Below are 24916 nucleotides of genomic sequence, written 5' to 3'. Positions count from 1 at the left end.
CTGCGCAGTTCAAGAAAAATCTGTTCCACATTCTCCTGTTTCAGTCTATAGGAGACATTAAGCTTTTTGGATGCCTTACCACCTGGTGGTTGCCTACTAGGATGTAGCCGGATATTCAGCTTTGAGACTATAAGCCTGTGATCACCTCAACATTCTGCACTTCTCATGGCCTTTGTCATTCAAACATCCTGTCTGTCTCTTCTCCTGATGATAATGTGGTCAATGAGATGCCAGAGGTTGGAGCACAGAAGCCTTCAAGATGTCTTGTTACAGGATGCTTGGATGCTATGGTGATGAACTCAGTTTAAGAACCTGTATAGAACAGAATAGAAGCTTAATTCATTAATGTCTGTGAAGTACTCAGTCTCAAACAGAAAGCAAGAGACAAGGGCAAAGTATTTATTTTAAATTCATGTGATTATTTCAATGTATGATATGGTTTTAAAAAGCAAATACAAACCTGTTAATAGTCAGAGTTGATCACCACCATATTTCCAAGAACATGCAAGACTGCTTAAAGGGCACCATTTGTAATCAAACCAACCAGGAATTACACCATATTTATGACAAGATTGAAGGCTACAAAGGTTCTCCTTGTGCAACCACATGTGCCACAAGGGACTAAAATTAGCTGTTAATTGTTGTCACATGCATGTGACAGTTCAGGCCTCTAGCAACAGGGAATGTCAGGCGTTACAGCAACAAGTGAGAATGTAGACTGGGAGGACGGCAGAACGTGAAATCTGGTAACACGTGAGGAAGGCAGATCAGAAAGTTTTCTTGGTTTTGACTGACTGAGTGGTTGTGCTGGGCTGCAACTTTGTGACAGTTGAAGGCTGAAAGTGTTGTCTCTGGCAATGCAGGATTGGCTGTTTTATCCCTATTCCCTTCCATTCCCAATCTGTTTCTCAGGCTTTGTGCACAATTCTTATATTGTGAGTCAGTGGTGAGTGACATCACTTCATCTTTATTAGATTCCTTTGTAGCCTGTGTAATACAGGTGAGCACAAGATCATTAGGTTACATTTCTTCTTAATTGACCCACCAAGGCACGTGCCTCACCTGTGTAATCAGGATCTTTTTGCTTCTCCTTCCTTACCCCAGATCTTCCTACTATTTGATACATGCACTCATTGCATCACTATTCTTAGGAGCAAGGACTAGGGCTGTTCGTACAGCAAAGTACCCACTACATTTTGCGGCACGATCAAAATGATTATGATCAAACTTTTTATTTAAAAATTCCCCACATTGTAGCCCAATATATTTTAGATTATACTCTTCAGTACAGGCATTGTCTTTATTTTTGTCCTGTACAGTGCTGAGTATGTTGCTAACTTAAAACAAGTAATCAGTGCAAATAAAAGTAAAGTAAATACTATGTTGTGAGAATGTAACACTTCCCCTGAAATAAGGGAAAGGGAAAACAGTCCTTAATAGCTGAAAAATAAGTTATAGTGAGAATTAAAATGACTCTTAGCGCTGCAGCTGCTTCTCTCTGCCCAGTGTAAATGGCAGCTACCAGAGACTGTGTTCAAAAGGTTTGTATAAAAGCAGGGTTCTCAGCTAGTCAGACAACGAGAAAGCAGGGAGCTCTTAGCAAAAAGAGGACCAAATGTCCACCTTGCTGAGGGCCAGGGATGGGGGGGGGGGGGTAAAGCTTAAAATCTCCAGAACTGGAAACAGTAAAAGGTCCCATATAGATTATGTAAATTTAATCATACAACATCCAGATCCCTCTTGGACATCACTTGCTTACAACCCAAGCGAATGATGAATGGTGGCAGTACTGGTGGTGAAGACAACTGGTAATTCTAGAAAATTTGCCCCTTAACAATTGCTCAGGAACAAAATGACCACCTGAGGGAAAGCCCAGAAGGATGAAGAGCTAGCAGTCCATCTTAAGGTGCCAATCATAGCAGTGATGGAGAACAAATACAGTGCTATTGGTGCCCTACTAATGAAGTTGGCCCAAACTCCATAGACAGTGAGTATGATAGAGCTGATGCAGGCTAACCAAGACCAAAAGATTCCAAAGAAGGCAGGCACTCTAGAAAGAGTAGAGAAGAAACCTAGAGCATAGGAGGAAGCTGAGACACACCACAAGTAGTAATAGGGGGCAGCAGATGAAAAGTCAATGGAGCTTCTTAAGAATCAGACCCTGACCTAGACCACATCATGTTTAAGGACAGGAGCTCTTCATAAGCATGGATATGTCCACTGCACATCACATTTGTCACTGGATAGGCTGGTATGCTATTTGACAGAGTTCCAACAGGGCATATAGGGCAACTGAAGAATCTGAGCAATAACATATGGCAAAGACAATAATTCTTTGGCATCTCCTATCAACTCCGCTTCTCTGAGAATCAATATAAAGCAGATAATACTATGAAGTTGTATTGTTCTGCCTTATATGCAAGAGAGTCAAAAGCTTCATTGTGGCAGAAAAAAAAAAAAAAGGGAAAGAAGACAGGTTACCAATGAGGCAGCCACAGACGAAATGAGTGGAACCATCCAACAGAGTAAAAAATGTTTAGAGTCACGATCACATATTTCTTGTGGCAAGCTAGAAATAAAATCTGGGGAAAAAAAGGACCTCTGCTTTTTAACACACTCTGATGCTGCAGAGTTAAATTAGAAAATTGATGGTTTTCATTCTCTTAGATGACAATATAATCAGTAACCTGATCTACTTTTACATTAAATTCACCTTATTTTTGGTGCAAATTTTCACTGTGACATAAAATTTTGTTCTTCAAATGAGTAATTGCATTGTACAAATTTCTAGGGGGAACCTAGAGGTTTTGGGTGGGACATATGGAGCTTTACACTGCCACAAAGGAGCAGAAAATGGTTTGGGGTTTTTACACTTAAGACAATTGAGTATTTTTGGACTGGGAATGGATTCATCTTTATTAAACTAGGTTCATATCACACCCTCTTTCTAGGGGTGGATACGGCATAAACTCTGCAGCTGCAGAATACCCAGGCTGCAGTTATTAGTTGCTGCAAAGTTTAGCATATATGATTCTAGTACTCTTAGAGTTAGAACTTGGCCAGAGATTCTCAGCTACAAGGAACTACTTTCTTATAAAAGACAGTAGAATCTCAGTTATGAACACCTCAGAAACAGAGATTGTTCGTAACTCTGAACAAAACGTTATGGTTGGTCTTTCAAAAGTCTGCAACTGAACATTGACTTAATACAGTTTTGAAACTTTACTATGCAATAGGACTGTCCATTAATTGCAGTTAACTCATTGATTAACTCAAAAAAATTAATCGCGATTAATTGTAGCTTTAATCATACTGTTAAACAATACCAACTGAAATTTATTAAATATTTTGGATGTTTTTCTACATTTTCATATATATTGTATTCTGTGTTGTAACAAATCAAATACTTTCACTGTAAAAATGAAACAAAATAAATAGTATTTTTCAATTCACCTCATACAAGTACAGTCATGCAATTGGTTGTGAAAGTGCAACTTACAAATGTAGATTTTTTTGGGTACATGACTGCACTCAAACAAAACAATGTAAAACTTTAGTGCCTACAAATCCCCTCAGTCATGCTTTGGCCACTATTCCATAGGACATGCTTCCATTCTGATGACATTCGTTAAAAAAAAAAAAAGCGTGTTAAATTTGTGACTGAACTCCTTGTGGGAAAATTGTATGTCCCCTGCTGTTTTACCCAAATTTGCTATAACATGAAATATATGGCAGGTCTCAGATAATGACTCAGCGCATGTTGTTAATTTTAAGAACACTTTCACTACAGATTTCACAAAGAAAGTACCAATGTGAGTTTTCTAAAGATCGCTAGAGCACTCAACCCAAGGTTTAAGAATCTGAAATGCCTTCCAAAATCTGAGAGGGACAAGGTGTGGAGAATGCCTTCAGACATCTTAAAAGAGCAATACTCCAATGCAGAAACTACAGAACCCAAACCACCAAAAAAGAAAATCTGCTGATGGCATCTGACTCAGATAATGAAAACGAACATGCGTCGGTCTGCACTGCTTTGGATTGTTATCAAGCGGAACCAGTCATCAGCATGAACGCATGTCCCCTGGAATGGTGATTGAAGCATGAAGGGACATATGAATCTTTAGTGCATCTGGCACATAAATATCTCGCAACGCCGGCTACAACAGTGCCACAAGAACGTCTGTTCTCGCTTTCAGCTGATGAAAACAAGAAGCAGGCAGCATTATCTTCTGCAAATGCAAACAAACTTGTTTGTCTGAGCAATTGGCTGAACAAGAAGCAGGACTGAGTGGACTTGCAGGTGCTAAGATTTTACATTGTTCAGTTTCTGAGTGCAGTTATGTAACCAAAAAAAAAAAAAAAAAAAAATCTACATTTGTAAGTTGCACTTTCACAACCAATAGCAGGACAGTACTTGTATGAGGTGAATTGAAAAATACTATTTTTTTTTTTACAGTGCAATACCTGTAATTAAAAATATTAAGTGAGCACTATACACTTTGTATTCTGTGTTGTAACTGAAATCAATATATTTGAAAATGTATAAAACACCCAAAATATTTAAATAGATGGTATTCTATTTTGTTTAACAGTGCGATCAATCATGATTTTTTAATCGATTGATATCTTTACTAAGCAGAAGAAAATGCGGCTTTTAACTATCTTTATTTATATGAAACAAACACAGAAACAATTTCCTTACCTTATCAAATTTTTAACTTTCCCTCTATTTTTTTAGTATGCTTAACACAGTACAGTACTCTATTTGCCCCCCCGTTTGGGAGGGGGGGGCGCGCCTCTGCTGCTGCCTGACTACAAACTTCCGGTTCTAAATGAGGTGTGCGGTTGACCAGTCAGTTTGTAACTCTGTGGTTCTACTGTATACAATTCACCTTCACACAATAATGACTAAAACAAACAGAAAAACAAGCCCCCTGGAAGTTTCAAAAGGCACAAGATACCAACGTGATTAAATCACAGGTCTGACCCAGGAGGCAGAACTCCTGTGCCAGCTGACTTGAGCTGGTGGTCCCCAGGCTAAGGCGCTGTTTAATTCTGAGTGTAGACCCCCGAGCTCTGGGGCCCCGGCTCCAGCCTGAGCATCTACACCACAATTAAAGAGCCCCTTACCCCCAGCCCCGCTGGCACAGGCGCCTAACTGCTGTACAGCCATACCCTGGGGGGTGTCCACTGCCCCCTCCCCCTCCGGCGCCCCCACAGAGCCTGCTCCATCGCGCCGCAATCTCCGCAACGCGCCCGCCTGCCTGCAGCGGCAACGCCGAGGTCCACGTATAAATAATCGGGGTCTGCTCCGCGTTCCCCGCGGGCCGAACGCGCCCGCCAGCCCAGCTCGCGCCGCAGGGGAGCGCAGAGCCGCGGGAGTCCCGAGCCGGGAGCGGCGCACAATCGCTGCCAGCAGCCCAGGGACTCGGCGCTCTCCCGTCTGCCGCCCGCAGGCGAGCTCCTCGGGGCAGCCCGTTCGCGCCGCACCGCTCCGCGCCCCGCCCCGCCGGGAGGGGAGCAGGGGTTCCCCCAGTGGAACACACAAGCCCCGTTGCGGAGGAGATTCTCCGGCTAGGGAGGGGCACAGCGGCTTGCCAGGTAGTACAGCGGGTGTTCCATTCTCAGGGGTGCGGCCTGGTAGCCGCGCTGCGTCACACGCCCCGTACGTGCGCCACTCCGTTCTGGAACCTTCCCCCAGACGAAGAAGGGGAGGAAGGATAAGAAAGAGACCAGAGCCTCCCATATATGGGCAGCGCCGGAAGCATTTACGTCATGGCGTCGCCCCGTAGCGTCTCTGCGGGCAGTGAGCGGAACGTGACAGCGTTGTGCCCTGCACAGCGCCCTGGAAACCAAACAGTAAACAGCTCGCGGGGGAGGGGCGGCTCAGTGCGCAGGCGCACGGGGAGCTTGTCGCCGAGGGAGAGCGGTGAAGCCCTCTGGCGAGGGTTCAGGAGCCAGCTGCCAGGCGCGGCACGTGAGCCGGGCCGGGGCCGGGGCCAGGGTCGGGTGAGCTGCGGGTCTCTGGTCAGAAGCGTCCCCAGCAGGGCAGGCCAGGCCTGGCCTCTGCGAACAACCCTCCGTGCCAGGCAGCAGCGCAGAGGGGCGCGCCCAGGTCTCTAAACCTTTTTGCGGGCCGCCCCTCCCCGCTGTGACCCGAGGCCAGCGCCAGGGCGCGATCCCCCCGGGCCTAGCGTCCTGTGCCTGCGGCCTGTACCCGCGGGCCCCTGCTAATCCCCCTCTGCCTGTGCCCGGCCGCACGCACGGAGTAAAGAGTAGCTCTCCAGCGGCTGCAGCCGCGCACGCCTCCTGTGTTTGCTTTGAAAGGAGAGCGGGGACAGCGGCGCTGCCTGATTACCCTGTGAGGAAAGGTTCCTTAGGCGAAGGAGTGGGGCCGGGCTCGAACCTCCCCTGCTGCGGCAGGTTATTGTGTGTCCATGAACCATTTTGTGTGATCAATGGCCCCGTTGCCACTGGGAAAGCTCCCCGTCTCAGACTGATACTTGGGAGTTAACTTTTTGGCAGTGGTAACTTCTTGTCATGGCAGTAAAGTTGCTGACACTGAAAAGTCTCTGCTCCTGTTGGTTTCCTCTGTAAGGTAATGCGGGCGCAGAGGAAGATTAAATCTGTCAAATCCTGTTTTTCATAAGCACAAAAGTCGCATGAATTTTTTGATGAATAAACGATTGCTACGTTCTCCCAATGTTTGGAATTGACTAATACTGGAAACCTCTGTGATTACCTCAAGCTGCTCAGTAATTACATAAAACAAAAATAGACTTATGGATAATTAATTTTCAAAACTGTATTTAGAAATATCTATCACTCTTCTTTGATGGTGAATGATGCTGATGTTTCTACCATCAGAGACTGCCATTGTACCCATACTCTAGCACAGAGGTGGGCAAAGCCCAGGAGGGGGTGGTCTGGGGACAAGGAGCGGGGGGTTGGATGGGTCAGGAGTTCTGAAGGGGGCAGTCAGGGGGTGGGAAGTGGGAGGGGCAGATGGGGTAGGGTGACCAGATATCCCAATTTTATAGGCACAGTCCCGATATTTGGGGCTGCATCTTATATAGGCGCCTATTACACCTCACCCCCATCCTGATTTTTCACAATTCCTGTCTGGTCACCCTAAGATGGGGGCAGGGGCCAGACTGTTTGGGGAAGCACAGCTTTCGCTACCCGGCCCTCCATACAGTTTCGCAACCCCGATTTGGCCCTCGCGCCAAAAAGTTTGCCCACCTCTGCTCTAGCAGCAGGTCTAGTCTGATGATGTAGGATAGGGCTAAGGAATTGATCTCATTTAAATGCAAGTCTCAAAATTGTAGTTTCTTCTACATTAAAATAGAATCTGCATCTGTGCATTCCTAATCTATATACCAGATTGTTAGGATAACTAATTCATATTTTACTGTTAATTATTCTGATTTAAATATATTTAAAACTCTTTGAACTGTTTGTGATTTATTGTTTGTAATTCAATATGGTGATTAGACTTTTTCTTATACTGCTATGCAGTTTCCCCCTAAGAATTAACTAGAAGTATTACAGTCTGTAGCACCAATAATTCAAGAGCGAAGAAAGATTCACAATAGGCCATTTTTCAATAATATTCTGTTTTATTTTTACCAATATCTGTGTAATGTGAGCACCAAAATATGATTGATAATTGAGGAATATGTATTTATTCCAAGTGTAGATTTGTATGCTACATGACATCCTCCTGTGGAAATATTCAAACAGAAATAGTTCTTCCTTGTGCAGTAAGTCACATATGACCATGTAGTCCCATGGAATAGGCAGCAGGTTTAAAACTAATACAAGGAAGTTCTTCTTCACGGAGCGCACAGTCAACTTGTGGAACTCCTTACCTGAGCAGGTTGTGAAGGCTAGGACTACAACAGCATTTAAAAGAGAACTGGATAAATTCATGGTGGTTAAGTCCATTAATGGCTATTAGCCAGGATGGGTAAGGAATGGTGTCCCTAGCCTCTGTTTGTCAGAGGATGGAGATGGATGGCAGGAGAGAGATCACTTGATCATTGCCTATTAGGTCCACTCCCTCTGGGGCACCTGGCATTGGCCACTATCGGTAGACAGGATACTAGGCTAGATGGACCTTTGGTCTGACCCGGTTCGATCGTCCTTATGTCCTTATGTACAGTAAATGAGATCAGACTATGGCTGTGATCCTGCTGTTGGATCTTTGTGGGCATACTCTTGTGCCCACATAGACCCCCCACTGTAGTTCAAGGATCCGCTTGCAGATCTAATTGCAAGACAGGCACCTACGTCTATACTATAAACCAGAGAATCAGAACGAACAGATTGGTAGGGAACACTGTCTGGTTTATCTCAGGCTAGGTCTATGCTACAGGGGGGGGGTCGTCCTAAGATACGCAACTTCAGCTACGTGAATAGCGTAGCTGAAGTTGCGTATTTTAGGTCGACTTACCTGGCTGTGAGGACAGCGGCAAGTCGACCGCTGCCGTTGACTCCGCTTCCGCCTCTTGCCGCGGTGGATTTCCGGAGTCGACGGCAGAGCCATTGGGGATCGATTTTGTCGCGTCTTCACTAGACGCGATAAGTCGATCCCCAATAGATCGATTGCTACCCGCCAAATCGACGGGTAGTGAAGAAGTGCCCTCAATTAGCTACTCATCCTGGGTGAAATCCGTTTTGCAGGTAGTACATGGCAGATAAATCAGACCCAGGGTGTGCATGGGGGGAGTATTATTTTTATTTATATTGCACAACTAGTATGCATACCTCTATATGTGCATATAACAAGACAAAGGGTTGAGTCTGTGCAGTGTCTTTCAGGAAGCAAAATCTAGAGGATCTAGAGCTTTAAGCCCCCTTTGCACCTTCTGAATTCTGGGCTGCCCCTGGCATAAATTAGAGCAATTGCTGGGGCTGCAACCTAGGGTTAAACATGACACGGGAACACATTTTTGGGTATTGTCAATCCTACAGTTTATAATCATGTTAGCTAATATGTCATAAATAAAATTCAAGATATTGTCTGCTGTTTCCACTGTGTTTAGGCAAATGTCACATCCCCAATTCATACTGCTGGGCTTTTCTTTTTCACCACAGTATGAAATAAACACTGACTTCTGTTGCTTTCTATTGTGATCATCAATTATGTGTTAAGAAATCTGATCAGACTCCACACTTTGAGGAGGGCTCCATCTCCTTCCCAGTACTGCTCTAAGGACTATGCATTTTGTATAACATCTACGCCAGTGGTTTTCAAACTTATTTGATCGGGTCCCGCTTCTTTATACCTGTAGTCATTTACATCCCTCCCAAGTACATATTCCACCACCCAGTTCTGAGGCAGAGTGGAGAGCGGCTGCTGGCCGAGCACCCAGCTCTGAAGGCAGCGCCATGCCACACCACCAGCAGCACAGAAGTAAGGGTGGCAATGTGAAATGTGATATTTATCAATATCACTTTTCACAGCAGACTTAGCACCCCATTGCCATCCTTCTGTGCTGCTGCTGCCACCCCAGGGCTGACAGCTGGAGCCCCGCTGCCTCCAGGTGAGGGATGGGGGGAAAGAATCTGAGCCTGGGCTTCCTTCCAGTGAGGGATTGGAGGGTGGGGAAGGAGAGCCCAAACCCAGGTAGGGGCCTGGCTGTCCCCTTTGTCCCTGTCAGGTGTGCGTGGCCCTTCTGCACAAGCCCTAGTCACCCAGAGCTAGCAGCTGGAGCTCTTTAAAAAAAAAACAAAAAAAACCCAGCTCTTGCCTCTCTTGGGGAGGCCCGCCCCATAGTTTGAGAACCTTTGATCTATGCTTTGTTAGATACTTTGCCAAAATCCAGCACCTCACCTTTTAGGAGAGTTTGGATTGTAAACTGATGCATGGACCTCACTTGATACTTGTTTGTCAAACAACTAGCAGAATATTAGAGCTATATCTATGTGTCACCTCATGGTTTGGTACTGCTGCCCATTACCATAGTGGCGGGGCACTTTTCATGTAAAATAGATTGGCAATATGAAAGTACCAGTTTCTAAGTGTTTGATGTCTGAGAGTAGGACCTAGGACAGGGGTAGGCAACCTATGGTACGTGTGCCAAAGGCGGCACGCAAGCTGATTTTCAGTGGCACTCAAATTGCCCGGGTCCTGGCGGTTCTGCATTTTAATTTAATTTTAAATGAAGCTTCTTAAACATTTTAAAAACCTTATTTACTTTACATACAACAATAGTTTAGTTATATATTATAGACTTACAGAAAGAGACCTAAAAATGTTAAAGTGTATTACTGGCATACGAAACCTTAAATTAGAGTGAATAAATGAAGACTTGGCACACCACTTCTGAAAAGTTGCTGACCCCTGACCTAGGATCAGTGCTTGAGATCTATCATATTCTGATAATGGTAGATTCCTGTTTAATGTTGTAAAGCGGGAAGTTACTTCGTGTTGAGAGGCTGTGAAGCTGCAATATGGATACAAAGTATGGTGCACTCTGTACATGCCTGCCCTTGTATTACAGTTTGGGGGAAGAGGCAGAGCATACTGTGGAAGCCAGAGAAAATGGGAGTTAAATTAACTAAACCCAGAATGGCCATAGTGGCTTCCAACATTTAAAGCATTCCTGCAGGTGCTGAGTTCAGTGCATACTAAAAAAACTCCAGCATTTTCAGTACAGGTAACCAAATGCTACTGGGGCCAGCAAGACATTCCTGCCTCAGGAGCTTTCCTAGTGCTATCTCTAGAAGAATCACCAGTTACCTTGGGCTGGAAGTTATAGATGATTTAGTTGGTTTCACTCATCACTGCCCAGGACAAATGCAGCATCTGGGGAGCATGTCAGGCTTCTTTCTCTGCAGAATTTCTAGAGTTACCTAAGGGACATGGGTGGCCCCTGATTGGGCTTCACACTCATTTAGAAATAGCAATGGTTTCTTATGTGAAAGTAACTGCTGGGTGGGGGAATTGATTCCTTAAAGAAAAAGGGTTTTTTTTGGTTTGTTTGTTTTAAACAGGTGACCCTTCTAGCTAAATCTGTGCCTCTTAAGACATTGACACGGTTTCTGAGATTAGTCTAGACCAGAGCCTTCTTTGTTGCCCTTGCTCATTCATCATTGCCATCAGGTTTTTACCATCTTATCACCGGATTTTAGGGATACAGTAGAATAGCCTTCCTGCATCCAAGCCCATAGTCAGTGCTGAAATCTGCTTAATTCCAAATTACTTTTAATAGGTTGGATATCCCCCTTCAGAAGAGCTGAGTTTCTATGCCCAAGCAAGGGGCAGGAAGGGGAGAGGAGAGAAAGGCACCTTAAGTAAAGGGGAAAGTCTATTTTAAGACAGGCCCACCTGGAGGGAAACAAATCCACACAGTAGTTGGGCTCTCCCACCTGATAGAAAATATATAACCATATCCATCTTAGCAGGGATATAAATAAGGCTAATGGGAAGTGAGGGAGGGAACAAAGTAAAAGGGAAGTGCCAAAATTGTGTTAATATACAAACATTTACTGCCATTAGAACTGTGGTATAGGAGACACTTTAGGCACATACTCAGATTTTGCTACGGCAGTATTTGTTACAGAAGAGGAGCAGACAGGAGTTAATGGTTTCTGTAGTATTAGATTCTGCAGAACCTAGACTGCCTTGTAAGAGTGAGTTTCCAGCCCCCCTGGTTGCAAAGGAAATATGGCAAGTGTTTACTGAACACAAACTAGAGTGTGTTGTTTCTGACTGCCTCAAAATATTGACTTGAGTGTCAGCTTCCCTCCTCCATCTGTTTGGAATATTTACTCTGACACAGTGATGAGGTCACTGTTAAATACATACTGTGGTATTGCTGATCATTTTTGATAGAAGGAATGGGAGAAGGCCATACTGGGGGAAAAAGATGAGGAAAACAGGAAGGAGAAAGAGTTGCTGCAGGGGGAAGAACAATGTCCTTCCAGACAGACAAGATGAGAATCAGTGTGAAAAACAGCACCCTAGAAAGTGAGGCTACATTCCCTCCCCCCAAAATGTTGAATCATTTAAATTCAGCTATTCCATAATCAATCTAGCCTTGACCTTGCTTCCCTCTGAAATTGGTAGGTGGCTACTAGCCATCTTAGATTTTCATTGACCTAGACCACAGTTGAAGGCCAGCAGAATTTATGCCTGCCTGCAAAGTGAGGGGACAGGCAGCAGATGAGAGGGAGATTGAAGTGTTTGTATATGGAAATTAGGAAGTAGTACATTTGAACCCCAGGGTAATTAGTATCTTCACTATTAAGTAGTGAGTGTCACATTTTACAGCACTTGGCTGTTACAGAAGTTCCATTAAAGACCCCAAAGCAGGTATAGCATTCAACTTAAATGCTTTTATTGACAATGTCTCTGAACAATAATAAGCAAACAATGCTTAAGTTTCATCCAAATTCACTTTCCACATGTCAAAAAGACCTTAAGGTAGAAAAAAATAAAATAAAAATATAAATATCTGAGAATCCATCTTAATAAATAAATTAAAGACACAATAAAAACGTTTTCATGGAAAACTTATGTCAGAACATCCAGATCACCTCAACAACGCATGATCAGTACAGTTACAATGAACATTGATGTAGGAGAACTACAGTACATGGATATAGCTATTTATCTCTATCTACTAGAAAATAAGATATAGTCTCTTTTCCCAGTTAAGATGGGTCATTGCTAAAGTCATCAGAACACGATATTGCCAGGAACACAGTAGTTATTGTTAAATCAGCTGCACTAGATACGAGTTGGAGATACCCAGCACCAGGTTAAATTCCAATCATTAAACCAAGAGATTAATTAATGCTAGTGAATACTAAGTAGGGAAGGGGAGTCACCAACCCAGCCATGTTGGACATGCTACAGACTACCAGCTCTCATGGATGGGTCACTGGGGACAAGACAAACTCCATGCTATTTGCTACATCTCTGGAAGAGGTCTGAGGCCTGGCTGCGGATCACTTCGCAGGGTCCTTTAGAGCCGGACCGGCCTACGCTCGCCCAGGGGGAGAAGGACGCTTTGCCCTCCCCAGGTCTGGGGTGTAGCGCTCCGGGAACCCCCCCAGGAAGAAGGTGGATCTTTTGCAGTGAAAGGCCCCCCCACACACAACAGCAGCTAGGAGGCTCGGGTTCCGCCGTGTTCGCCCCTCGCCCTGCAGTCAGTGCCCTGGAGCTGCGGCCCCTCACAAGGCCAGCAGGGTCGGGGAGCTGAGCGAGTCGGAGGAGGGCTCGTTGCTGCTACTGCCCTTCCTGTGCGCGGCTGCACAGCTGGGGAAGGAGTCGGCCTCGGGGTAGGTGAAGACGAAAGTAGAGGTGTAAGTGCTGGGGCAGGGGGTGCAGGTCACCACCGGGGTGCAGAGCGGCTCCAGCTCCCCGCACGCCCCGGCCGCCAGGGGCTCCCAGTCCGCCGTGTAGAAGGATGAAGAGCCGGACAGGTCCATGTCGGGCACGGAGCGGGCAGTCTCCCTGGACGAGTGCGGGAAGAGGAATTCATCGAAGGGCTCGGGCTTCAGCTCCAGGCTGCTGCTTGCTTTGGGAGGCTCAGGGAGGGGCTCGGGCTGAGCGGCCTCCTGCAGCATGGGCAGGGCGAAGGCGGCCTCCTCAGACTCCGGGGGGCTGGGCACAGGCGCCTCGCCCAGGCCGCTGAGGTCCAGCGAGGAGACAGCGAGCTCCTCGGAGAACTGCAGCTCCTCGGGGATCTTGCAAGCTGGCCGGTGCGCAGCCAGGATGAACTCGAGCTTCTCCTTCTCCTTCAGCAGGTTAGCGATCTCGGTCTGCAGCGTGGACTTCTCCTCCTCCAGCTGATCGGTCTCCTGCGGGCACAACGAGAGGGGAGTGAGACACAGAGCATCAGCCGTGCCCAGTGCCCCTGGGGGGAGGGGGTGGACGACAGGTACTTCCTGCCCGGCTTGGGGTAGGGGTCTGAGCGAGGTGGGGGCTAAGAGAGGTGGGGGGAGAACTTACCGCTTGCAGCGTGTCTGTCAGTTCTCGCCTCCGGTTGCGGCACTTCGCTGCTGCCATCTTGTTCCTTTCCCTCCTGATCCTTCTCTTTTCCTCTTCCTCTGGGGACAGCTGCGGAGGGAGAACGAGCACCGTTAGTATCCACTGCCACCCCTCGCCGATGATCCCTGGCAGCCCCACCACCCCCAGACCGAGCTCCCTCTCCGGGTGTCCGCCGCCGGAGCCATATTGAACGTGCTCTCACAGACTGCGTGAGACTTGCATGTCAAGTTAGGTCCTGAGCAGGAGAACAAAGCGAACTCCGGTCCCTCGGACAGTCCTATTGGAGCTGAGCCGGGTTGTCACTCTCCCCTCCCAATTCAATGCAACTGTTGGGGCAGTGTCTGCTGACAGCTCTCTAAGAGCCACTAAGCAGAACTAGCCCCTCCTCTATTCCCCCTGCCCAGATGCTACTTTGGGGTGATCGCAGAGAGCTGTGTATTCACCTGTTCGATTTTGCCCCTTCTGCCAATGCTTTGTCCTCTGCCTCCTGTACTTTTGACAATGCCAGCCCTCGAATAGGCGCTGGCTGGAGAAGTAGGGACCCCGTAGGGATGGGCCCGGTTCTGGGATGGTGCCACTGAAGAGATTAAGGTGGGCTGCACCAGCCATTGCAGATCTGGACTTGTGGAGATGGCAGTCACTGTCGGTACGAAGTTGGCACTGGAGACAGCGAGGTCCGTGCAGAAATCCTGAAAACACAAGGGAACTGATATTAGGGAGAGACATATAGAACTAGATAAGGGGGAACCCCCTGCCCTGCACCCCCTCAGCAGACTGTATCCGACACAGTGCCCCAGAGGCTTAATTCTGTGCTATTTTAAGCCAGGCCTGCAGCCCCCGGAGCCAGGCTGGCTCAGGCGCTGCGCTACCATCATCAGACTCCACATGAAAAGGGGGTTTGTTATAAATATCCCTGACGTCTGCACTGACGCAGGCGCCGCTCCGGAGTCTCCTCAATGAACTCTCGTTTTATCAATGAAACTGCTTTACACACCCGCTGCAGAGCTGAATCTGGGCCACAATCCCCCTTCCCTGGGCAGGGCCCGTGGCCACACTGCGGTTTCCCCCACATCCCAGGGTAACCCAGCCCCCACTAACTCCCCAGGACAGGGGACTAGACTGCGGTCTCCTCCCCCCCTCATGCACAGGCAGCCAGGAGAAGAGGTGCACCCCGTGCAGGACAGACCCTTCCTGACGTGGGGGGTCATCTCTGCACCTAAGCTGCCCTGTCTATCCGTGTGCGATGGTTGGAGGCGCAGACAATTCCCCTCTGCGACTCTCCCACCCCTCAGGCGTCACTGCCCCGTAGGCAATCACCAGCCAGAGTCCCGGTCCCTCACCTGCTGGTTGACAGGCGAGCCCATGCTAGAAAAGGAATCCGCCGGGGAAGTGTAGTAGGTGAGGCTATCCCCGGCCGGAGAAGCACTGCTGCAGCGGGAAGAAGACGCGTCATAGTCGGTGGTGAAGCCCTGGTACATCATGTCGGCTAGGCTAAGATTGTCCAAACCCCGTCTGGGCGGTGAGGCTGTCCCGGTTGATTGTCTGTGTGTCTGTCCGGGCTGACTGTCCCTCTGTCCGTGCAGGCGGGTTTCTCTGTCCCCAGCCGTATCTCTCGTCTCTTTCCCGTCTCAGTCACTCAGATTAGCTCTGCTGCTAGAGTAGAGTGCGGCGCCCCAGCCTTTTAAACTGTCCTTTTCTGAATGCATCCTATGTCACCACTGGCACATCCAAAGCCTCGGGGGGGGATGGCGGGGATACGCCGCCTCTAAGCTTTCCCCACAACTCCCGCCTCCCTCCTCCATCTTTTACGTACTCCATTGCCCCCCACGCCATGTCAAGGTGGTTACACTGAGGGTCTTCAGGGGACCTGGGCCGCTCAGGGACAGGGAAGGCTGTTGGTGTCCCCCCTTCCACAATGGTACAGTCCCAGCTCGGGAACCCACTGACGCAGATATCCTTATATGGGATACATCCTGTGCAAGGGGGTGTGACTGACGGGAACCGCTCCAGGCTGCAGCCAAGTGAGGCGCGCGCGCGCGCGACTGTGTGTGTGTGTGAGAGAGAGAGAGAGTGGGCAGATTGTTCAGCACTGAATACACTGCAGCAACAGGTCCTCCTGATGAGGCGGCGGGCCACGCATAAGTTGCTGCAATAGCGCCCCTCCCTCCCACAAGGAGAATCGTGTTAGGTTAGTTACAGAAGCCTCCGCTGAGTTTATTCACCTTTCCAGAGGTGACTTTTACAGACCAGCTCCTGCCATCTGCACCTGCTTCCTCCCACCCCCATTCAAATATTTCTAAACAAGTTCGGCTGTTGCTATGATCACATGGTATTAAACTTGCTTGTCACTTTACAGACAAGTCTGAAGACAAGGTCCCTGCCCCGAGGGACTCAGCTGTCTTAATAGACAAAATACAGAGGAAGGCTGGGAAAGGGGAAATGCGGCATGAAAGCAATGTGAGTGAGCAGGGATATAAGGCCAGTCTTGTTAGTTCCATTATCTTTATTTTATTGTTAACGTTTGTTTTAATATCACAAGGTAAGCTAGGTAGCTTTCTTGATGCTTTTTAAAGGTGGATGGAAAACAATTGTCTTTACTATTATTTAGGGAAGAAGGTTTGTTGTGTTTTGTTGCTTGTTAGGGGAACTTTTAAATTATAGTTTAGAGGTTAAAGAGTTATTGATGATGAAGAAAGGAATAGTTGAGTTGGGAGCGTTGTTTTGTTTTGTAGGTGACAAGCCCATATTTTGTGTTGTATTTTTATCCAACATATTTAAGGATCTGGTGTTGTCTTAGTTACAATTTATCTAACATTTCATGTTGGAGTCCAAGTTTGAGTTTCTAAGTTAATATGTGCATTCCATATAATAAGTCTGTTAATGGTATACAAAGTGTCATAAACTAAGTAGATTTCTTCACACCCGTATAACAATTTTCTTTGTTGTGTGGTACTGCCATTACAGGGAGCCTGATACTGTGCCTTTCACTTTTATAACATTTTAAAGTATTTGGGGAAAAGTTATCACATTTTTTGTTCATCTTTAAAATGCTTTTATATAACGAAACTTGCAACTGGCGGAACTATGTTTAATACATATCTCACACATTTTCTGCATTTAGTTTTATGAGCACTATAAAAAGAGTTGTTATCTAGTGATTATCTGTGCAATGGGCCTTATCCAAAACCCATTGAAGTCAACAGTAAGACTCCCATTGACTTTACTGGGCTTTGGATCCAACCCATACCATGGTCCAGGTTTCTAATCCATCCACGAAAATATCATATCTCTTGCAAAGATTTGAATAGCATCTGTTTGTATCCAAGCAGACAATGGTGCAAGTTATACCTGATATGTGAACATATAATACTTTAGATCATATCCATATTAAATTATTTCTTAAAAACAATATTTATTATACAACAAAACCCAACAAACTTAGTTACAAAGTAAATCAAATGCTGTGTATCCCAGTTGGTGTTATGGAGCAGTTACTCACTAAAAGAACACACACATTTCATTGTAAGTAAATCCCTCTCCCTGGCTCAGAATTATATCTGTCTATACTTTGGGATTGGAATATTACAGAATGTACATGTGGAAAATATAACCTCCTCCACTTCCTGCAGAGAGGAAAATGTTACACTCATGTGTAATTATTATTCATGTTGTTATTAAATATGCAGAATAAAAACTGAGAATAGGGTTAATAATGAGCACAGGTAGAAGTGTTAGGAGTTAAAGTCTATCCAGTGCTATGAAGGAGTAAGGTGCTACCCGGGAGGTTATTGTTATTTATTGTACATTGAACTTCCCAGAAAAGCTGCATACAAGAGAAGGGTGAGGGAGTTGCTGGGATGTGCCCTGTGCCATGGTGTGCAGACAGGGGGCTGCTGGCCTGGGAGACCGCCAAACAGCGGCGGTGTTAGGCAGAGGAGGTTTCTCCTTTCCCAGAGTTTGGGTCTGATATAATCTTTGTGGCAGCGAAGTTCAGAGACACCCACCCACGGCGGGGATGTCAGGCAGCCCTGGCTCAGGTCAGGCCAAGCCAGGAGCCAGACCGCAGACTCGCCTCGCACGGGAGCCAAGAGATCGCGGCTAAACATAGTAACAGAGAAGCTGCAGCGCTGAGTCTGTTTACAGCAACAAACAGAGCCTCGGGCGCAGTCTCCAAGCAGGGAACGTCACAGAGCCAGGCTGGGATGATCCTGCTGGCAGTAGCTCCTGCTGTCTGAGCTCATGGGCTAAAAGCAGCGCCTGTTGCTGCGGCGCGGTCACCTCCATTCTTAGAGATCTGGGCCACGGGGGCGGTGGAACCGGGCCAGCGGCTATGTCAGAGCAGCAGTACTGGCGGCCCCATTACATCGATTCTTCTCGCGGGTGGAGGGGAGCTGCTCTGTCCTCTTCTGCAACCCCTGCCCCTGGATAATCTTGCTCTGTCCCTGGGGGCTGGGCTCCTCCAATTCTGCCCCAGCGACAAGGTAGCCAGAGACCTGATGCAACCCCCCCGGCAATGTTCGCAGCTGACCTGGCTTCTTTCAGGCAGAGGGCAGAGCTGGAAAAGCCCCTTAAATTTTAGTCCCACTCCCATTTAGTGTATGACAGGGGCTCTGGGCAGAACTGGGCCAAGCAAAGTGGGGCTGAACATCGCGGCAGACTAAGCTCTGCGGGGCAAGGAGCTTGATCTTCATTTTTGTCTGTAAAACAGCCGTAAAAACAACAGGCCCGTGAAAGATCATCACACCCAAACCTTGGCTTCATTAGCACAAAACTGAGCAGCCAGGGTAAATATTTGCTGCTGGGTCTTTCCTCTATTGGGCTCCCAGCCTGACTCCCCCTCTATTGCCAAGGAGAATTGTATTCTATTCTGATGTTTATATCAGACTAATCCCCATGGTATCTGAATGCCTCTAATGTAGATACTTTGAAATCCAAGTTCAGATTCTGTGTATTTAGAGGAGTCTTTCTATCAGCCCAACTACTTTCTGAGATGTATCCTTGCTGTAAAGTACCAAGAGATGCTCACTAGACAAAACAAACCATCAAAGAAGGGCCTAGAAGGGGGGGAAGGGGAGGAGGGTTCACTTAGCTGAGATCACAAAATATTTGTTGACAAGACATGTGTTTGGTGCCTGCAGATGGAAGCTGGTTCTTCCCATCTCCAACAGCTATTGTGTGTACTCTGTTTGTATCAAATGGAAAGTACTCAGACGCTGCACATATCTAGCATGTGTCTATGAAGACAAGGAAACAGGGAAACCGAAACACATGACGTGGGTTTGTTGTTTCCTCCGAGCGTGGTGCGCATACATTTATACCACAGCATGTGAGAGACAAAGGAGAAAGGCAACTCCTGTCAACAAGCACCACCATGGAGACAAAATATAGTCATAGCATAAAACCACACTGTCCACATGGCTGGGCCTGAGCTCACTGCTTGCATGGCCAAGATTGTTCTTTCTGCTATGACATCCTCAGCTCACCACCACACAATCTGTATTAGCATAGCAGTGCCTAGAGGCTCCCCAAATGAGATGGTGCCACCACTGTGCTAGGTGTTGTACATACATATACCAGGAGACCGTCCCTGCCCTAAAGAGCTTACATGTCCACACAGTACACAGAAGATTGATGGTAGAACCAACCAGGAGTAGAACACACATATCCTGAGTGCCAGTCCAGTGCCCTGTCTGCTGGATCAAACTGCCTCTTTACACAGCTGGGACAACAAACACTTTTGTGCCATCTCTGTGGACGGGGCAACACAGCACCAGGCTGTCCATGTGGCCAGGCCATCTTTAGCTTGGCCATCATTTACATCTACATTTATACAAGATAAAGGCCCAGAGGCTATAAAAGGTGGAAGCAGCCCCCAATGGCAGCCTGGACCATGCACACCCAAAGTGAAGGGCGGAAGGAGTGAGGAGATTAGTGGTTCAAAGGTTTTGCAGGGGAGGTTAAGACCAGATCCTACTTTAAACTGCTACAGCTGAATCCCATCTCCTCAGACTACAAAGTGCAGAATTTAGCACTGGAACTTTTATTGTGTGGTCTGTTTTCAATCCTTTTCTTATTTTTAGTTCATATGTGAGTTTGTTAAGGCCTTAAAGGCCACAGCAGAAAAGCACCCGAGGAATGTAGTACAATGTAATGCACAGTGTAAGTCAGCCTCTGGGGCTGGAGACAGTTAAGCCTAGTTTTTGCTGCTCACTGGGGGAAAGTTCACCCCAGTACTGTAGTGTTTCTCCTGGCACTTGACAGGAATAACCCTGGTGCTACTCCTCTGTCAACTAACCACACAGAATGGAACCATGCTTCACTTTCCACATCAATATGGTGACACTAATGCGCCTGTAGCTAAACATGAGCTGTTGATTTTGGGGGTGTTCCAGGCTGTCACTGTGTGACAAGGGGACACTTTGCTTGCTGGAACTAAAAAAGACTGCCAGAATTAAAATACTCTGCAGGACTGAAACATGCAGACTGAGAAACCAGTTACTGAATTACCAAGCTCCCTCCCTATCTGATTGGAAGATCCTATGGTGCTACAGATTGTAACAGTGGTAACCTACACTGAAAGCTTATCAGGGCTGGAACCATGTCTTTTATTTTTCTTTCAAATACTGGGCACACCTATGGCACTGTCTAAATAATAATTAATAATAATAGCAGCTGCATGTGATTGATTCTCTAAGGAGTAAACTGCTGCACATGGACACAGCTTGGCATCTTTTGATTAAACATTTAAATGGCACTAGTCAATTACCCAACAATTACACTGTGTAAACCTCCCTCCTATTCCCACCCTCCCCTTTGCCTGTTGTCATCCTCCTCTGTGCCATACTGTATCTTAACTAACTTAGAATTTCAGCTCCTGGGGCAGGCATCATGGACCCAATTCTCCATTCTTGCAAAGCTGTGCTTGGCAGAGGAATGTCAGGGAGCAAGTCCTATTGGGTTCTGGGAAGTGGTCGGGCAGTTTAACCTACCCTGGAGTTTCCTGTATTCTCTATCCTGCTGTGGGATCATCTAGCCTTAGACCTCTAACCTACACTTAGCTACCATGACCTCGGGTGCTGTTCTACAGCCAATGGCTGCTGGAACACAGTGTGCTCTAACCATACCTCCTTCTTCCCCTAACACATCCCCTGCCATGGGGGCTGCAAGGAGAGGTAGTGTAGAGACATTCTGATGGCTCTATGCCATCTGGTTAGCTCCTTGTGCAGGGGACTTTCACAGGGTTTTTTTCTGCTAGATTTTTGGCCCTTTTATGCCATCAATGGTGATGCAAGGCAGCGGGAGCAGAATGGACAATCTGGCCTCATATCTTTTATTTGTCTCTAGCGTGACATGCACACTCATGATGCTGCAGTTAATAACCACGCATAGCCGTAGGGAATTAGAATCAATCCACCAGTGAGACAGGCCTAAAATATCTGAAATAAAATGCTCCCAAAATGTATAGAATCAGTCAGCACCAGAGAGATTAGACGGAGAGAGAAAGAAGGTGCTCACATACTCCAGTGACAGGCAGATAAATAGATAGATAACTTTATTTTCAGCTAAACAAACAAGGTAGTGATCCAAAGCTGGGAAACTACAGCTGCACCCTCTTCTCTGGATCACAAGACGAGCATACAGCAAAACCCTGTGGACTCAAATAGTAAGACTTAGCCTTTATTTCATCCAAAGGTCTCAAAGCACTTTATGGCACTGGCTATGAGGTGATGGACTGGATGTTCCCAGTGCCACTCCATGTGCTTGCCAGAAGATCTTCACACCGTGAGCTTTTCTTTAAACCCCCAATCAAGACATCTTACAAGACCAGCCAAAGCACAGCCTATGCACTTCTGTAATGAAGTCCCATAGCTGCCGTGATCTTTAGGCAGCAGTAGGGTGCTTGTGCAATAGGGCCAGGCTACTAAAATAATGCTACATTGTATGCTGAACTCTGTACTCTCAGGAAGTCATCCATCTATATTAGATATGAGGGAAGCAACACCCTTCTTTATTTGTTGCCAATTAGGTGTGGCCCTCTAGCAACAATATGGCAAAATATTCTTAAGCTATAAAGGTAAGAAATCTTGAAATCAAGAAGAGACTGAGGCAGCTCAGCTTGGTTGAGGGGATCTTCCTGCAAGAGGGGAACAAAGTGGGAGAAGCCAAAGAAAGGGACAGGATGTCAAAGATTGTTGACACTTTTGTTTGGCACTTTTGTTTTGTTGGGGGGGGGGGAGGCATCTTTTGTTTTGCCTCATCCAAAATTAGCTCTTCAGCAATATCAAAATCTAGAAAAGCCATTTACTGATACGAAGGGGCAACTGGAACCCAATCGACCTAAACCTAGACTATGGCTACTGATCCTCCCCAACCTTAAATTTCCCAAAGAGGTTGAGGCTCTTATCCTTCCAATGAAACGTGTAAAAATAAATCCTGAATGCTGAGACTACAAAGTGCCCTGGAGAACTGCTCCAGAGAGAATCATAGTCCTTTCAGAATGCACATAGGGCCACAAAGCTGAAGATCTCCTGGGGGGAAAAAAATTCCAAGGCTTTGGCCCTGACTAGGGAAACAACCCTACTACACTTGAACAAGCCCCAAACCCTTTTCCCTCCTACTTTCTATGCAGTTTTATATTTAGATACCAAGTTACTCAACTGGCTGCACAGGAGGAAGAATTTAGTGTTTAATCCAGACAAAAAAATCTTTTTTGAATTCTGCCATCACTCAGCTCACATGGTAGTGACCAAGCCATAAGACTTGAAGAGATTCAATCTCATTAATTCCAGGTTACAATATGGACCTTCAGTGGGGATTACACAAATTTGTTGGAGCTAAAAAGAATGGGGAGATTTGATGTTTGCTGCTTGTTCCAGATGAACTGCAGATCACACTGGACAGCAAGACAGAATATTATACAGACCCAGAGGCAATCATCAGCAGTGTGGAAAGATGCTGCCACTGCAGTAATAACAGCCTCAGCAAAGCAACAAGAGAATAAAGGATGAGACACAGCCGCAGCTAGAGTGAATGTCCCTCCTCTAGGAACGAACAGTGGAAAATCACCATGAGCAAACTGAAATTTGTTAAAAAGTATTTATGAACTGAAATAAATATGGATGAAACTTTTTAAATAATTTATGGCTAACTTTATTGTGAAGAAATATACTTGCGCAAGAGACACTGAGTGATGCAGCCATCCCAGCCCCTTAGCTTTGATATTCACTGGACAATGCAGGGCACTTTTGTTTTGTTGGGGGTGGGGAGGCATCTTTTGTTTTGCCTCATCCAAAATTAGCTCTTCAGCGATAACAAAATCTAGAAAAGCCATTTACTGATACAAAGGGGCAACTGGAACCCAATCGACCTAACCCTAGACTGTGGCTACTGACCCTCCCCAATTTTAATTTTCCGAGAGGAGTTGAGGCTCTTATCCTCCCAATGAAACATGTAGAATTTGATAGTCAAATGGCCAACCAGCTGCTCCCAGTACAGCTCTCCCATCACTCCACAGTGCAAAGCATGTGCTCACACAGGAAATACCCCAGAAATATCAGTACAGCATCTCTGACTGCAAACCTCAAACCAGGGGAAGCTCAAAGCAGTCAGCCCTGGGTACATTACTTCATAGAATCGTAGGACTGGAAGGGACCTCGAGAGGTCTAATAGTCCAGTCTCCTGCATTCAAGGCAGGACTAAGTATTAGACCATCCCTGACAGGTGTTCATCTCGGCTTCCCCACTGTAAACAAGATACAGAACAGAGTCTCAAAGTGCCCTAAAGGCTAATTATCTCAATTGGTCCTTAGCCTCTTCAAAGACAACAAAGCAGGCAACACATGCCTCACAAATTAGATAGGAGGCCCATAAGATCACCCAAGAAGGAATAGTCATTTCCTACTCAGCTAACTTAAAAGAGGAGACCATGCACACAATAAGAAAACCAAAGAGCACAGACCTAGAAACTCAAGTTACTGCACAACCTGCCCCCACAACCCAGACACAGAGGCTAATCTCCTGACAGCAAACCAAGGATTAGATTTATTTGACATCATGGGCTGTAAAAAAATCTATCCTCAGTGATCCCACAGCCTTTGTGATGGGGGAGAGGGAGTTAACAGGGGTGTAAAATAATGGCCTCAAATCAGCAAACTATGTACTACACTAAAGTGTCAATACAAGGACAAAAACAAGCAGATCTGTGTGCCTGCTCCACTGTAAGGAATCGCCCAAAGTACAAGCCTCTCAGACTGCACCAGATCTAGACCCCACCACCATTGTAGAGCTAAGGACAGTTGCAACTCTAAGGACTTTTCTGTCACAAAGGACCAATTTCTTGTGTGTTCCTGATACCCAGCTGCATCCAGTCCTGTGTTCAGCTCCCTGCCTGCAGTGTCTCTATGAACCCATTCAGCTTTGCAGTTAGTATAGCGAAGAATAAAAATGTATGAAAAAGAAAGAAAATCCTATTATAAGAGGCCTGGGTGGCACCAGGGACCAGGACAGGGACAACAAAGCCTTTCTAGTCTACTTTATCATTTTCAAGCCAGTCTCTTGTTGGGTAGACAGAATGGCTGGACTAGTTGGTAGGGATTTAAATTCTTTACTATTTCATGGCTACTTAGTAGCTCATCTGAATGTGAAATGATTGGGGGTCTGACTCCTCTTTCTAGCTGACAGCTGTTCATCTCACCCACAAACTCCTCACTGGCCCCTTTTTGGAAAGTCTCAGCAGAGGGCCAAGGACTGAATGGGCATGGGCCCTAGAGGCTGAACTCCTCTCTCACTTTGGAGGTGGCCCCTCCAGGGCCAGGGTGAGGCACAGTGGTAGGGCAATGTGTAGGAAAGTTTGCCTTTTCACTGCTGTAGGACTGCCAACTAGGGTGACCAGATGTCCCGATTTTATAGGGAC

At 46.5% G+C, this 24916-nt stretch overlaps 2 protein-coding genes across 3 annotated transcripts in view; both read right to left on the bottom strand.

The window, feature by feature from the left end:
• BBOF1 (basal body orientation factor 1) overlaps window positions 1–24916 on the bottom strand; it is a 1057902-nt gene that overhangs the window by 11435 nt on the left and 1021551 nt on the right. The gene's annotated exons all lie outside the window — the stretch shown is intronic.
• On the bottom strand, window positions 12326–23133 carry FOS (Fos proto-oncogene, AP-1 transcription factor subunit). Its single transcript, XM_005301607.5, has 4 exons — window positions 15346–23133; window positions 14449–14694; window positions 13967–14074; window positions 12326–13815 (listed from the first exon to the last, which is right to left on the bottom strand). The coding sequence occupies exons 1-4, from the start codon at window positions 15484–15486 to the stop codon at window positions 13186–13188; spliced, it is 1125 nt and encodes a 374-aa protein (XP_005301664.1). The 5' UTR covers window positions 15487–23133; the 3' UTR covers window positions 12326–13185.

The sequence above is a fragment of the Chrysemys picta genome, chromosome 4 (assembly GCF_011386835.1).
Source record: "Chrysemys picta bellii isolate R12L10 chromosome 4, ASM1138683v2, whole genome shotgun sequence".
In the NCBI taxonomy this organism is placed as follows: domain Eukaryota; kingdom Metazoa; phylum Chordata; order Testudines; family Emydidae; genus Chrysemys; species Chrysemys picta.
This window is presented reverse-complemented; position numbering and strand designations above follow the sequence as displayed.

Coding starts and splice junctions, on each gene's coding strand:
- FOS (XM_005301607.5), bottom strand. CDS start 15,486: ATGATGTACCAGGGCTTCACCACCGACTATGACGCGTCTTCTTCCCGC. Junction 14,695..15,345: donor GCTCGCCTGTCAACCAGCAG/GTGAGGGACCGG, acceptor TTGTGTTTTCAG/GATTTCTGCACGGACCTCGC. Junction 13,816..13,966: donor TGACAGACACGCTGCAAGCG/GTAAGTTCTCCC, acceptor TTGTGCCCGCAG/GAGACCGATCAGCTGGAGGA.